Source organism: Engystomops pustulosus, chromosome 6 (assembly GCF_040894005.1).
Source record: "Engystomops pustulosus chromosome 6, aEngPut4.maternal, whole genome shotgun sequence".
Lineage (NCBI taxonomy): Eukaryota > Metazoa > Chordata > Amphibia > Anura > Leptodactylidae > Engystomops > Engystomops pustulosus.
This window is the reverse complement of record NC_092416.1, coordinates 47,919,452-47,935,744: the sequence shown is the minus strand read 5'-3', so window position 1 is coordinate 47,935,744 and position 16,293 is coordinate 47,919,452. Positions and strand designations below refer to the sequence as shown.

Below are 16,293 nucleotides of genomic sequence, written 5' to 3'. Positions count from 1 at the left end.
GTCTCCAGTTTGACCAACATTTTTGCTTGTATACTTTTTTCCATGGAGCACTGCCTGTAAGTAATGCTCTATATACCCGCTGGGTCTCTTCATTGAGACCCCCCCCCCTATCCCGGTACTCATTTCCAGATAGGGTAACCTGTCTCTACATCTCCATTTTCTAGACATGACTTGGTAACAGGATATCCATAAAGCAGCAGGTGGGAGAGGACCTTGGAACTGACAGTAATAAGCCATTATGTATTTCCCAGAGATGATGTTAAACATATTGACCTTCATAGTTGTCATAATCAGAAGCATGTACAATGTCATCTTCAGCGTACTTCCCGGACAGCTCCAGAGATTGCTGACATTCTTAGGTGTGCTCCAGCTCCCATCTCAAAGATGGTTCCTTCATCCAGATACCAAATACAGTCTACTGCCGTGTGTTGACAGAGAGCACATGGGATATAATAATCCCAGTCTCTGGAGGGTTAGACAGTCTGGCACTGGGAAATATTCCACATCTGGTGATGGTCAGAAGTCACATTTACAAGATAAATGACTGAAGTGTTACATGCAGTTTAAGTAAAACCCACTGTAGAAACAAAATGTTAGCCCTGTGACGTGATTTACAGTCCTCGGCCAGGGAAAGAATGAGGTCAAGAAGAAGGAATGATTTGTATTCTGCCAGTGTCTTCTGCTCAGAATAGCCAGGAACTGTTACATTTTGTCAAGTTTTAGTCATGGCTGTTTTTGAATGGTGGTACGAAGTCTAGTATAAAGTCCAAGGAACCATGTGGAAGTATCAATAAGATACTACGTTATAGAAAAACTCTCCAATTATGGGTAGTTTGCCGACTACATTTACTTACCCGCTCCAGTCGCGATCCAGCGGCACATTCTCCGACGAGGATTCGGGTTCTGCCGGGATTCACTAAGGTTGTGCGCCCGATATCCACCAGGTGTCGCTGCTGCACCGAGGTCTGCCAGAGTTCACTTGCTTCGTCACGGTGTATGTAAGCGCAGTTCTTGCGACACTTTTCGTTTTTTAAATCCCGCAGTTTTTCCGAATCCATTGGGTCGTCCGACGGCCACGCCCCCCAATTTCTGTTGCGTGTGCCAAAATCCCGGGGCAATTTGGCGCAAATCGGAAATCGTCGGGAAACCGGACGGAAATATGCGATTCGGACCCTTAGTAAATGAGCCCCATAGTCTAACTAGTTGCTTAGAGAGTCAGTAATTCAGTAGTAATTATATGTCCCATAAGGTCTACAGGTCTCCTCCATGGATTTTTCTTGGGAACATTGTTGATGGACAAAGGTCCTTTGAAATGAAACTTTTGGGTTATCATGAACTTCTGGAGGTTATTCTCAACCGAGCCGTACCTGAAAAACCATTAACGATGCTTCTGAGATTCAAGAAAGAGAGCAACCTGACTGAAGTTACACGAGACAGCAAGTGACACATCATGGTAGGGCCCAAAGTTGGCCAAATTAAATAGATGCAGGTTGACTTGCCGAACACAAACATGCTTGAACTTAAGCATGTACTCTAGTAATAGAGTAGTAGTCTCTTGAACAAAAGAATTAAGGAGAAGCAAAATTTGAGGGAAGCAGAGACCGTCGTTCCACAAGAGAAGAGAAGTATTGAAGAACAAGGTCCGATGAGTTTCCATTTTTGGATTTTCGTGCACTTCCGGAGGTAATTTCTGACAAAAGTGGACCTCAACACCCACTGATGATGCTTCCGAGACATGGAAATGTAGTTAGAATACACCTATTTAGGGTCTGAGGAGACATGGATGTGACACATCCTTACAGAAACTTTGGCTGGTCACATCAGATGGATATAGGCTGACCTGTCGCATGCATGCACTCCTTTAAGCAGGAATTTGCATTTCATGGGGATTCTTCCTCTTCAAGGGACCCTGGGGGGAAGCTACAATCCAAAGTTCTCTATCTTTCTATTGTATTGGTGAACTCAGGACACGTATACGTTTAAAACCTGTGATACAGTAAGAAGTAAGTAAGTAAGTTACTGCTTAAATTGTCATGTTGGCACTTTGCGGGATACAAGTGGGTTTTGGTTGTAGCTTGGACACTGTCTCCAAACCTTCGCCATCAATGTCCTAGGGGTTGCTAGATGGTTAGGCTTCAGACAAATGTATTTGGGGGGCTCACTGAGCCTCTAGCTCTATAACTTAGACTTCAGGAACATCCTAGACCATTTCTGAGAAGTTTGTCTGTTGTTCTGCTCCAAAATTTTTGTAAAATTGGCCAAGTGATCATCACTGTTACTAGGGCTCTCATACAAAGACATGTCAGGAGAGGTGGTCCTTCCTCATTGATATCATGGCCAACCATAACAAACTGCACTCGTAGAAGAGAATATATGTATATGACTTTCTCCACAGAGCGCTACCATCAGTAGGACATCTGGCATCCTCAAAACAACCTACATTAGACGGTTTTAACAAGATCCAGGCAGCCGAGACAGACAGTAATGAAGAGTGCAGATGCATTATCTGCTAGATCCTGCTATTGAAAAGTTCTCGACAAACATATGAGGTCCATTTTTAGAGATTACTGTAAAGCAAGATCATCTTGAAGCTGTCTAAACAAATTATTCATGCAAATATGTCACCCAGAGTTTGTCAGACACGCTGACAGTTATTACATTATATAAATGATCTGTGCTATGACATCATCCGCCTGACCCATTATATCTTTCCAGTAGTCATCTATGGAGTAATCTGCTATGTTACTATGTCACTAGGTTACACAGCAGTCACTGCACTGTGTCATATAACTCTTTATCGGTCTAATGCAGTACACGACTGTCATTATGTGCTGCTATGGATATGTCAGACAGCATAAACGACTATAATCTACCATCAAAATCCATCATGATAAACCAGGGGCACTTACTCATAGATCCAGGCACCATGACTGTGGTAATCTTATATTTGCTATCCATGGCCTCACTTCATCTAAAATCAACATGTAAAAATATGCAAATGAGCCTGAGGGGCTCTGAGGTTGTTGCTGTAGTTTTAAAGGCAGATAAACTGTCTCCCTCTACCTCTCTGCTCCCTCAGCACTTCCCCCTTCCTCTGATTAATATAATCTCACTGCACCACAGGAAATTTCAGCACACAGTGGGAGCAGGGAAGTGATCAGCCTGTGAATCTGCAGCACGGTGGGGCTCAGTAACAGCCCCAGGAGCCCTTCATACTCATTTGCATAACTTTTAAAGTTGCTTTTATGAGGAAGGATAACAAATGTTAGATGATTACCACAGTCACGGTGCCTGGATCTATAATAATAACAGTAATAACAATAATATAACACAGAGCTTGCCAAAATTGGTCCCTGTCCCCAATGGGGCTCACTATCTAATCAACCTACCAGTATGTTTTTGGTGTGTGGGAGGAAACTGGAGGACCCGGAGGAAACCCACGCAAACACGGAGAGAACATACAAACTCTTTGCAGATGTTGACCCTGGGACTTGAACCCAGGGACCCAGCGCTGCAAGGCTGTAATGCTAACCATTAAGCCACCGTGCTGCCCTATGAGTAAGTGCCCCATGGTTTATCATGATTGATTTTGATGGTAGATTTTCTTAAATCATTTCACTGATCTAACCATAACTCTATTACTCCAAGATCTAAAGTGGTGAAATTATAGTGGGATATTTAGCAAATAGTATTGCAATAAACTATCATTAATGGGATGGGAATCATAGCTTGGTAACACAAACCAATGAAACAATGCAAAGATAATTTTCCTTATATGGATATGCAAATCAGCCTGCAAGTGCATTGTAGCCACATCTATTATTTAGAGATGAATAACTGCCAGCATGTTATAGAGCAGCAGATTGTATATAGTGTCCTATTGGCAGCCAACATCTTATAGAGCAAGAGGAGCTAAGCAGATTGTACTTGGTGACCTATCTTCAGGAAGCATGCAATAGAGCAGAAGAAGCTGAGCAGATCGTACATAGGGTCCTATGTGTAGGCACATGTTATAGAGCAGGAGAGACTGAGCAGATTGTACAGTGCCCTATGTTCAGAGTGCTTGTTAAAGAGCAAAATAAACTGAACAGATAGTATAGAGCCTGCTATCTGCAGCCAAAATGTTATAGGGCAGGAGGAGCTGAACAGATTGTACAAAGTGTCCTATGCACTGCAGGGATGTGTCATTTGTAAACAAGCCGGCTCACTTAACCCTGCACCCAACCAGCTCACCATGCCCCCTTTAACCCGATACAAGCGGGTTAAAAGTCGAATGGGGTGATTGGCCGGCGGCTCCCTATTATATATTTAATAAGGAGCCGTTGAGGAGTGAGAAGAGCCGGCTCGTTTTAGTGAGCATAGCCTAATGAGCCAGGTCACTAAGAAGACCCGAAATTCCCATCACTTATCTGCAGGAAGCATGTAACAGAGCAGGAGGAGCTGAGCAGTTTGTACATAGTGTTTTATCTGCAGGGAGCATGTTACAGAGCACGAGGAGTAGAGCAGTTTGTACATAGTGTCCTATCTGCAGAGAGCATGTTATAGAGCAGAAGTAGCTGACCAGATTGTACATAGTAGGGCAGATTTCTAAAGCTAGGTAAAATGAAAGCTGAGCTGTGATTGGTTGCCATGGGCAAACTACCCAATTTTCTTGCTGTATCTGCAATTAACATGTTATGGAGCAGGGGTATCTGACCACTTTGTACATAGTGCCCTCCCGTATCTGCACGCAGCATGTTATAGAACAGGAGGAGCTGTGCAGATTACAGATGGTGTCCTATCTGCAGGCAGCATGTTATAAAACAGGAGGAGCTGAAAAGATTGCAGATAGTGCCCCATCTGAAAGCAGCATGTTGTAGAGCAGGAGAAACAGAAGAGGTTATGCAAAGCATCTTCTGCAGGCCATAATCCTTAGTGTTGTGCTCAGCTATTACATACAATTATACATTTCAGAAAAGCCCAATTTTAGCAGCAGGAGTATGCCAATTCTTTTTGCTATATGAGATTTTAAGAATTCTGGGTCTCATATAACTGATTATTGCCTTGACAAAAGTGTCCGATGCCGGAGGTTGTCATTACTCCACTTTTATGTTGTTACATTGCAAAAAGTAACCAGCAGAGCCTTAGCAGGAGTATAATGAGACGTAGCTGTACATATCCGTGTGTCTCAGCTGCCAGTGGTCAGACCCCGGTGCCCGGCTAATGACTGTCAAGGAAAGGAAAGATCTATTTCCTGCCAACATATTGTAAGGATGTGCTGCCAAATTACAGCAAAACTTTCCTTCCATTTATGATAAGCTCCCCAAAGCCGGGGCATTAATCTTTGCATTGTTTTCCATTTTCCCATGTTCCTTGTGCGCTGTTTATGTAATGTGTCTGTGTTTGGCATGTTTTATGTAACCACTCCTCATAAACCTCGCTGCTGCTGTGCCCACAAAACATTCAATTATTTGCGCTGACGTGCCAGGATTATTTCAGAACTGACTTGTACTCTTGGTTGTTACACATTGTGTACCGAGCACTCCCCCGGCCAATAATTGAGTGGTGCGGCCCCTTCCTTCTGGCTTTTGGCTTTCTAGGTATCTTAAATTGGTATTTTTATTTTATTATAAGCAATGATAAATATTACTGAGAAAATGGTGACATTACAAGTCACAGAACTCACAGGAGGTTTCCTATAAAAATAATTTAAATGGTTTTCTCACTATGACAACCACGTCTGGAAGTATAAACATCAAGGTGGCCCCCATTTAGGACCCCCACCAAAAGCCAGGGGATTGCCGAGAACCATCTATACAGTGATGCCACCAAGTAAAAGCAAAAGTGTTACTTATATATGTATATGTTTCTATAGCAGCTTTAGTAAAAAAAAGGAAAAATATATTATACATCAATTAAAAATTCCCTGTTGGGCACACACAATCTACACACTCACTAACAGCTCTGCTACAGCTACGCACTCACTAACAGCTCTGCTGCATCTACGCACTCACTAACAGCTCTGCTACATCTACGCACTCACTAACAGCTCTGCTACATCTACGCACTCACTAACAGCTCTGCTACATCTACGTACTCACTAATAGCTCTGCTCCATCTATGCACTCACTAACAGCTCTGCTACATCCACGCACTCACTAACAGCTCTGCTACATCTACACACTCACTAACAGCTCTGCTACATCTATGCACTCACTAACAGCTCTGCTACATGTATGAACTCACAACTCTGCTAAATGTACGCACTCATTTACAACTCTGCTACATCTACGCACTCACTAAAAGCTCTGCTACATCTACACACTCACTAACACCTCTGCTACATCTAAGCACTCACTAACTGCTCTGTTCCATCTATGCACTCACTAACAGCTCTGCTACATCTCTGCACTCACTAACAGCTCTGCTACATCTCTGCACTCACTAACTGCTCTGTTCCATCTATGCACTCACTAACAGCTCTGCTACATCTCTGCACTCACTAACAGCTCTGCTACATCTCTGCACTCACTAACAGCTCTGCTACATCTCTGCACTCACTAACAGCTCTGCTACATCTCTGCACTCACTAACAGCTCTGCTACATCTATGCACTCACTAAAATCTCTACTGCATCTATGCACTTGCACAACTCTTGCTCCATCCATTCACTCACACACACAGCTCTGAGGTCAGGGAGCTACAATACTAGGCAGAAATGGCGCCAAGTCGCTATACCAGGGAAAGCCTGTGAATGAGTGTGGCACTCTTTTTGGCTGTTTTTATAATATTCACATTTTTTTTTCTTTTATAAACTGTACTAAAAGACTGCATAAATAATAACCTCCTTATTATAATATTAATAATGGCCTTTCAAACAAATCAGCGCTGGCGCTTTATAAACCGCACACTGAATTCTGACATGAAAAGAAATGTGTCTTTTCCATGTTCTTGCTAATATCTGGAAAGTAAATACAAGGTATTACATTTTTTTTTTCTTTTTTACACACCTGCCATTTACCCACAAATAATGGGAGAAAAATAATCTATATTATTAGAGAACAATCAATTTCCTTTAGTCTCCTCTAATCCCGTACACCCACAACAGATGGTTGGGATTTGTAACCGCTCGCAACAAAAGCCAGAGTTCCTTTGAAATAAAAACTAAAAAGATTTCCCGGTCGCACTCTTTTCCTATTAAGATGCCGTCTCCGTAAGCCGAATTTTGCTCTATTTTACTTGCTTCAGTCCTCGTTGTAATATCAGAGAAGGTCCCCACCAGCGTTCCATAGAGAACATTACGGCACAAACCAAAAGATCACCCTATAATTACGTTTACTAGGATTTTTTTTTATTTTTTATTCATAATTGGATAGCAAAATAAAGTGCATACCAGCAGGACGGCCATTGATCCATGGACCATCATAAATGACTCCGGAGCAATGAATCATGGTCCCTTGTCCGCTGAAGACGTCATTCCGCCACTGGCCCTGTAAAATTAGAGAGAGAGAAAAAAAAAACCACGTTGGATCTACATTAGGACGGCAATGCCTGCTGCTTCATAAAGAAGGGATTACTCCTCTGACTTCTCAATAGCAAACTGGGTGGGCCTAGAAAATGAACAATTCACCGGCAATACCCTGCTACTATTCCTCCGAGAGCTGAAAGGCAGACCACACAATATCCCCAGATTATGCAACGCGCGCCCTGAAGAAGAATTAACGTTTTTTTTTTTTCCGGGCAGACAAATGTTTCACCTTATAAGCAAATATCTTGCCTCAAAGAAATTGCTGTAATTGGGCGTCTGTTTTTTTTGGAGCTTATGTCTCTTCATTGAGCAGCTGCCGCAGAATTTTTTATTTTTTTTTTTTACGCCCAGAACCGGCTCACAATTTGAATCTGAAAACAATGCGTATTCATACGTCTGTCAAGTGCGGAGCATATTCTGTAAAAAAAAAAAAAAAAAAACAACAAGGAGGAGGAAAAAACAAAACACCTTTAAATTTGGGTACGCAGCAGTCTTATCCGGCTGCCAAGATGTCTGTGGCACATGCTGCCTCCTAAGGCTAAGCTTTCTTTATGTCTAATACAAAAGGGGAAGGAAACCCAAACCCGGGGACATTTCCACTAATTAAATAGAGAAGCAGGTGGAAATCTGGCTTATTTTTGTGAAGTTTTAGAACTCAACTTTTTGTTGTTTTTCAGGGACACCTATTGAGTGGTCGTTGGCTCGTGTATACACTCAGAGCACAGTGTCAAGATCCTCCATGAAAGGCTAAGTCCAGTACATCTGTACAATGACTCCTTTGTTATTGTGTCCCCAAGTCACCTGAGCAGCTGTAACAAAAATTTAATTATGCACCCTTTTATAATTTTGTTTTTTGTGCATAAAAATACAGTAGAATATTGCGTCAGACTACGCAAAATTACCCTTGGTTGAGCATGAAGGACATATTTTTTTTTTCAACCATATTAACTATGTAAAATTGCATCAAAAATATTTGAACCCAGGTTGCCATACGTAAGGAAGACGGGGCTGTCTCTTCCAATGAACTGGTGGTCCGCTACTTCGACACTAAAATTATTGATCAAATTGCATCACTCCTTTTACAGGTCATCATGATAATGCCATATTAATAATAATAATAATAATTCTTTATTTATATAACGCACACAGATTACGCAGCGCTGCACAAGGCATGTCAAATCGGTCCCTGTCCCCATGGGGAGGTCACAATCTTAACAACCTAACAGTATGCTTTTGGAGTGTGGGAGGAAACCGGAGGACCCGGAGGAGAGCCACGCAAACACGGATAGAACATACAACATACAAACTTTTTGCAGATGTTGACCTCGGTGGGATTCGATATTACTATAATTACCGAAAACTATAGCCCATCAATATGCAGGAGTGGTGAAGGTCAAATGCATGATCCACATTGTAGGGATATAACATGACAATATAAAAATAACCCTTTCATATGATTAATGTAGAGAGACCCTTCTATGAAATTGGTTGGCATTACATCTTTAATATGATACCAGAACAATGGTGCTATAAAGTCCAAGATAGCGGGATTTTAAGTGATGCTCACCCACCAGCTTCTCAGACTGACTCTTCTCAGCCTGAATTTATAGGTAAATGGGCAAGTTTTAACATTAACATTGTATCCAACTGCAGGATGTTCCTCAGGGGCGGGGCCCAATAAGGAAAGCAATATGTTGGTGTAACACCTGTACTCTAGCCACAGAGTATAGCTCAATATACGCTTATCATGTCTCACTCTGACATAGTTCATGTGAACAGCGGGTTATGCTTGCTGGCTACTTTGATTGATTTGCATCAGACACTAATACTGGAGATCCATGGAACAGACACTAATAATGGCGACCCCCAGAGGAAATGTATAACAATGGGGACCCCCATAGCAGATGTTTAATAGCAGAGACTCCCAGAACAGAAACTATTATTGAAGACACCCAGAGCAGATGTATAAAAGTGGGACCCTCAGAGTATATCTATAACACAGGAGCCCCCGGAGCAGACGTATAATAGTGGATACTCCAAAGCAGACAGTAATATTAAAAGCGGTGATTTGGCCATTTAAGCAGTATTTTCAGTTGCAGGGTTTATCGCAGGTAATAACTGCTTTTATATTTTATTAGAGTGGCATTTTGGGATGCTGGGGATATCAGGGGATATTTATGTTTATTTGTTTTCTAAAGAGAGGGGGAATTTGAACTTTGAACATTTTGTAAAACTTTTTTTCCTATATGTTTAGCCCCCCCAGGGTATATTAACCCTATGGGGTCTGATCACTTATACAATATACTCCAATACTACTGTAAAGTACTTTAAGTGCCGCCATTTCATTTGATGGCAGCACTTAAGGGGCTAACAGGGCTGTGCATGGTGTGGGCTCAGCCCGCGAGATGTGACTTACAGGTACATCACATGTCATTAAGGTGTTAAAGCGGAGATTATATGTGCCATGTTTCAGACTATATCCTGGTTTGAAGTAGGGCCTCCTTGAGACTGTAAGATGAAAGCAGAACGAAGAAGAAACCGCAGGGCTGTCAGTGTGCAGAAGTACACGCACCGTCTAGATCAGTAGCTGAACCTGGGGCAAGGCGATGGATTGACGCTGTACAAGTTATGTCTAATCACCATTTATTAGAAACAAGAGAATGGCCGGTATACACAACACAGTATGAAAATGTGTTACTCTGGGTTACTGGATCATCCATGAAAGATCCACAAAATGATATACAGAACAACTTGCAATGATGATGGGTCATGAATAGGTGACCAGTATGAAAATTAGAATAATGCATTCGGTGAGAGAACAAGAGACATAATGGGAAAAAAGGGAAAAGGGGGGGGGGCATAGAAGGAAAATGGGAGTTACACATGGATGTTGGGTCGTAGGGGAGCAGGATAAGGACATCATGCGCCATAAGCTTAGAGGAACATGTCTTGGAATCCGTGAGATCCATGAAAATGGGGTCCAAATTGTAATGGTCTTACCAGGATCTGCCGAGTCATCGGCCACCATCTCCTCCATTGTATGGATAAAACGCAGTTACTGTATCCACTCGAACACCATAGGCGGCTGGGGACTTTTTCAATGCCTTGGGATCATTGTATGTGCCGCTTTCAATAAAATGGTGGAGTAGACCCATTTTAGTGGTGGAGATGGAGCCCAGTATGACCGAGAGAAGGGCCATTTGAGGAGAGGCCAAGACCCTTTTACCTGTGGTCTGGTGATAAATATAGAAGACACTCTCACAGATGGGTCGGAGCAGCCCCACCAAATATGGAGCATGGTCCCCACCTTCGCACACATCAGGCATCTCCGGTACGAATTAACAAATTTTGGTAAAGGTTTTTTCAATTTTACTACGAAAAACTATAATTTCTTTAAAATCTTTATTTTCACATGTTTAGTCATTTCTCTACTAATTTTAGAAAGAAAGAAAAAATATGTCATTAATGAAACTCTCCTATCAAGCTAAAGTCTCTTAGTCCACCCCACCTTACCAATACTCAGATACTGATATTGTTAAAAAGTTTCTAACCATTTGTGAAGGTCATCAGAATATCAGGATAATTAACATCAATTCTCTTTATTTCAGAGTGAAAGCCATGTATTCTAGTAATGACGTACAACTGGATGTAAAGGAAAGAGCGTGATACTGGCAGCCGCCTCGGAGTAACGTACCTTGTATTGTAAGCAATCAGCAGGCGACCTTGGGCTTGGCAGCGCTCAATATCCTTACGTGTCTGAATCCATGGGAATTTTAGATGGTGAGACCCGCAGGCCAAAGACAATCATTTTACCTCTTGAGCTAAATAAGAAAATTGTAAGTCCTTTGTAGCTGTCAGTAGTATAATGGCCGCCACTCAACTCCAGCGACTACCACGTCAAGAAAGGGAATGGAAAACACTACTCTTCAGGAAGCATCGCCACTATAATTACTTATCACAACCGGCAATATGGAGAGTGCTCCAATACAACAATCATATCATCAAACAATGGGCTTTTCATACCTCGCCACCAGTTCTACCATTATCCTTGAAACCACCTCACTTGGAGTGACACTGATTTCACATAGGACTGCAAGATCATACCTATGGCTGGAAAGAGCAGGGGGTCCACTAACAGTTTAGACCATACAAAGTTGAAGGCAATGTTAGGTATTGGCCCTGGAGATCTATGTAACACTACCTTTGTGTGTATGTTAGTATCAGCAGGACTGTGAAGAATGTGTGTATATCCCAGGATTGTAGCTGGACTTGCAGCACAGGGGGAAGCTTCTCACACTAATTGAGTGTAAACTTTTAGTTATCTGTGTTTGTACTATGCTAGAAGAGGGGGTGGTCCTATCAGTTATTTACAGACCTCCATGCGTGAGTTAATTATCAGTCACTGATAGGACCACCCCTATGACTAGATGCCCACTTCTAAGTATATACTATACAAAGGTACTAGTCATACTGAATCTTATGGGTCACCGTTAGGGTCAGACACCCAGTCTTTGATAAGATGTTTATGGGCTATCTTGAGATGTGTATGGTATATTTAAAGGACATGCTACATTACATTGAATCATATTAAAGGGGTATTCATGCTGAAGAACAGTGGCATAAATAGAAGCTGATGGGCCCCAGTGCAAAGTCTGAACCAGATCCCCGACTATAATGTATGGTTTATAGTAATAGTCTTCTCATATGGGAATGTGACACCTTAAGGGCCCCCTAAACCTCTTGGGCCCTGGTGCGACCGCAACCTCTGCACCCTCTAAAGTTACGCCCCTGCTCAAGAATACATTGATAGTATATTTTGAGCACAGTATAGCAATATTTCTAGGTACTGTATGTCACATTTATTCTGCCACTGTATTAAAGTTATATTTTTCCCACACAAAATTAACAAATCTGTCCCAGTGTATCTAGGAATAAATCGTCAATCTATTCACGGCTGTATGCTGTAATAATGTGTGATATGGCGGCATGTATGGCTATGCGATAATAATAAGCACATACTAAGCTCAGCTATAATGATGGATTAGTCAGCAGTAGAAGTGATGATGCCATAAATAAAAAGGTGAAGAGAAAGAAGAATAAAAGCTTAAATGTTATCTGTCACCACCTCCTGTACATCTCCTGACACCATCCTACACCATCTGACTACGGAGACGTAATGTAGGGTGACGGCCCTGCACCGTATACAGACATACTATACACATACAGAACTCAGTGCTTATTCACTTACACCTCAGACTATGGCACAGAGTGGGCACTTGGATCATATGAAATATTTGGTCCACCAGCCTTTCAACCCCGCCCCCCCCCCCCCCCCCCCATTGTTCTGGTAGTACTGCATCAACTACCTGAACAAAAGGATCAAAAAACCTGAAAATAAGTGTGAAGATTATAGACTAAAATTAGAGCTCAGGGCTCAGGTCTGTTGTCTTAACAGATTTTAGGGTCTGATCGGTGGTCGGAATTCATTTATGTGTATAGTCTGTGGTCTGACTTTATATATGTTAATGGTCTCGGAACTATGTGAATGTTCTGGGGTCTGCGATAATTCATGTGTATGGTCTGGGGACTAAATTAATTTATGTGCATGGTCTGGGGTCAGGATTAACGTAAAGAGATCTGGTTTAAATTAATTTAAAGTTATGGATATAAATTCATTTACAGGCAGTCCCCGGGTTACATACAAGATAGGGTCTGTAGGTTTGTTCTTTAGTTGAATTTGTATGTAAGTCACAACTGTATACTTTATCATTGTAACCCCAGCCAATTTTTTTTGGTCTCTGTGACAATTGGATTTAAAAAATGTTGGATTGTCATTAGAACCAGGAATAGCAATAAAGCTTCATCGTAGACACCTTAGATAACTGTTATAGCTATTTATTGTAGCCTAGAGCTAAAGTACAGTAAATTGCCAACATCCAGAGGTCCGTTTGTAACTAGGGGTCGTGTTCTTAAGTAGGGGACCGCCTGTAGTGAAGAGTTGACTAAGTAAATCCAGTAGTTGGAAATTCAGAGATTTTGCTATTTATTTAACAATCACAAAAATAGGGGTGAAGTCTGCCGTATATATAAACAATGGGACCATGAAGGAAAAGGACCCTTCCATACATGCCACCCAGTGGGGAACCAATGGTCTTTTGTTAACTTCAGCAGTATGTATCTGTTTTACTCTTCTATAATGGGAGAAAGCTAAAGAAACCAACAATTCTTATCTAAACTGTATTTTAGCACCGTAATACAAATCCTTTAGTAATTTGTTGCATATAGCGATGTATATGGGCTAACATTTTGATTTGGTCATATGTGACTAAGTCAAGTATGTGGAATTAATGGTGTTCAACAGGGTCGGGTAGGTATTTCTCTGGAAGGTGTCAAAGATGTTTGGTTTTGGGAAGACTTTATAGACTGGGAGTGGCTTACATACAAATTTCCATCAGCCAGACTTATCAACCAGGAACTGTCTACAAATATTTGGCTGATCAGAGAAACTAAACAGGAATGCCTACTCCTTTTCTTCCCTATTTGTGGAGCCTCTGGTAGTGGCTATTCAAAGGGCCAATGACATGATGGGGTTTGGATGGCGGGGGTAGAGGGGGATAAGATTTTACTGTATCCTGATGACATCTTGCTTTATCTAGAAATAAAGGCAGGTTAAAATATGAGGGCGCTGACCACCGGTGAGGAGAATCAACGGCAATGAAAACTGACTCTACTCCAATGTATTTTAAATTAGACTTTAAATTTATTCACAGAAACTGATGAAATAAAAGGCTAAAAATATCTAAATATAAAATTCATATGATAAAATGTGGTGGTCAGTGCCCTCATATTTTAGCCTGCCTTCATTTCTAGATAAAGCAAGATGTCATGAGGATACAGTAAAATCTTATCCCCCTCTACCTCCGCCATGCAAACCCCCTCATGTCATTCTCAGCGGTGGTCAGCGCCCTCATGTTTAAGCCTGCCTTTGTTTCCGGATTGCACACAACCCACCTAGTTTTCTTGGGAACTGGAACTTTTTTCGGCTAAAGGAGCTGCAGACTGTGTCCAGATTTGAATCTACTGTGGAACCACTACCCTTTAAAGGGCTAGATGCAAGTGGGCTTATGGTGACCACGCCATTGGGGACCATTTTGTAAAACTTCCATCCTTTCCTGACGTTATTACCCGAGGCGCCACCCTCTGTTTTGTTGCTATTTGCCTTTTTCTACTATCTTGCTTTATCTAGCAGACTCGACTTCAGCACCTTCAGTCATGAGTCTGGTTGAGAAATTCTGTGATTTCACAGGCAAAGCTGTAAACGGGAGAAAATCCATTTTAGTCCCCATTGAGTTTACCTGCTTTCCTGCAGGGGCTTTTGCAATTTCAGCCCCTCACCAGAATTTTAAATACTTGGGGATCACCGTTAGTACTGACATTTCACAGTTTGCGAAACTCAACCTGAATCCAGTTCTGGCTAAAATACAGTGGGCAGGGAACATATTCAGACCCCTTTCAAAATGTTCACTCTTTGTTTCATTGCAGCCAGTTGATTAATGTACACTCTGCACCCAATCTTGACCAAAAAACTTGAAATGTAGATAATTTTGCTAATTTATTGCAAAAAAAACCTGTAATATTACATGGTCATAAATATTCAGGCCCTTTGCAGTGGCACTAATTTTTAACTCACATTCTGTCCATTTCCTTCTGATCCTTCTTGAGATGGTTCTACTCCTTCATCGGAGTCCAGTTGTGTTTTACTCTTCTATTTCTATAAACTTTGTGCACGGACTGACCCAGTTTAAAGGAAATCTACCACCAGGATGAAGAATTGCAAACCAAGCACACTGACATACTGGTAAGTGTTCCCTCTGGCAGGATCCGCTCTTCTTTTAGCTTCTTAAGCCTTGGTTTTCAACAAAAAAAGGCTTTTAAAATGTATATTAAATTCATAGGTTTTAATGGAGCCTGGAGCCCCTCAAGCTCATTTGCATAATTTCGAAAGCCTGTTTTTTTTCTTCAAAACATGGGCAAAAGAAGCTTAAAGAAAAAATTAGTCCTGTCAGAGGGGGCACACACCAGTATGTCAGTGTGCTTGGTTTACAATCCTTCATCCTGGTGGTAGATGTCTTTTAACATCATTTATAGGCTCTATTACCATCCTGCAATGGTCTATGCATGCAATAAATGTGGAGACAGAGAAGAAAACTTTGTACACATGGTAAGTGGTATATAAGGAGCTGGGCAGCAGGAAAAGGTAAACTTTTTGCTAAAAGATGAGTATGCCATATTAAGGTGCATAGGGGGGGGATGTCAGAATCTAAATGCCAGCGTCATATTATATAAAAAAAAGATTTTTTATTGTAAGGGTGAAGGTTGGAAAAGCCACCTACTTTTATGGAGTGGCAAATATTGTTTGATGGGATTAAGGCCCAGTACTGCACAGTATACTGTAGACTTCTATATACGGCGCCTGTATTCCGCTGACCATTGCTGCTGGAATTATTGTCCCCTCTGTAAATAATAAAATATTTTATTCTGGAATTTCTCACGCTGAAATTGCTTTAAATGATAGGCTCTAGGCCAGCGCTTCACTTTACAAAGTAGGCTCACCTTTGGTACAACTACCAAAATATATTAGGGCATGGACTCAATTCCCAGCAATCCTGAATGTGTATTATCAGAATGCACCAGCTGCTAAAGGGAGGGATTCCCATAAATACATTGTATTAAAAAATGGCTATTTTTAAGTAATGTCCTAATATTTCCTGGTGAGTTCAGTAAAG

General features: G+C 41.5%; 1 protein-coding gene across 4 annotated transcripts in view; it reads right to left on the bottom strand.

The window, feature by feature from the left end:
- MORN1 (MORN repeat containing 1) overlaps window positions 1–16,293 on the bottom strand; it is a 249,449-nt gene that overhangs the window by 176,998 nt on the left and 56,158 nt on the right. For all 4 annotated transcript variants that reach the window (XM_072155971.1, XM_072155970.1, XM_072155972.1 and 1 more), the window contains exon 7: window positions 7,373–7,469. In XM_072155971.1, the coding sequence (XP_072012072.1) occupies window positions 7,373–7,469 (97 nt within the window). The remainder of the gene's footprint in view (window positions 1–7,372; window positions 7,470–16,293) is intronic.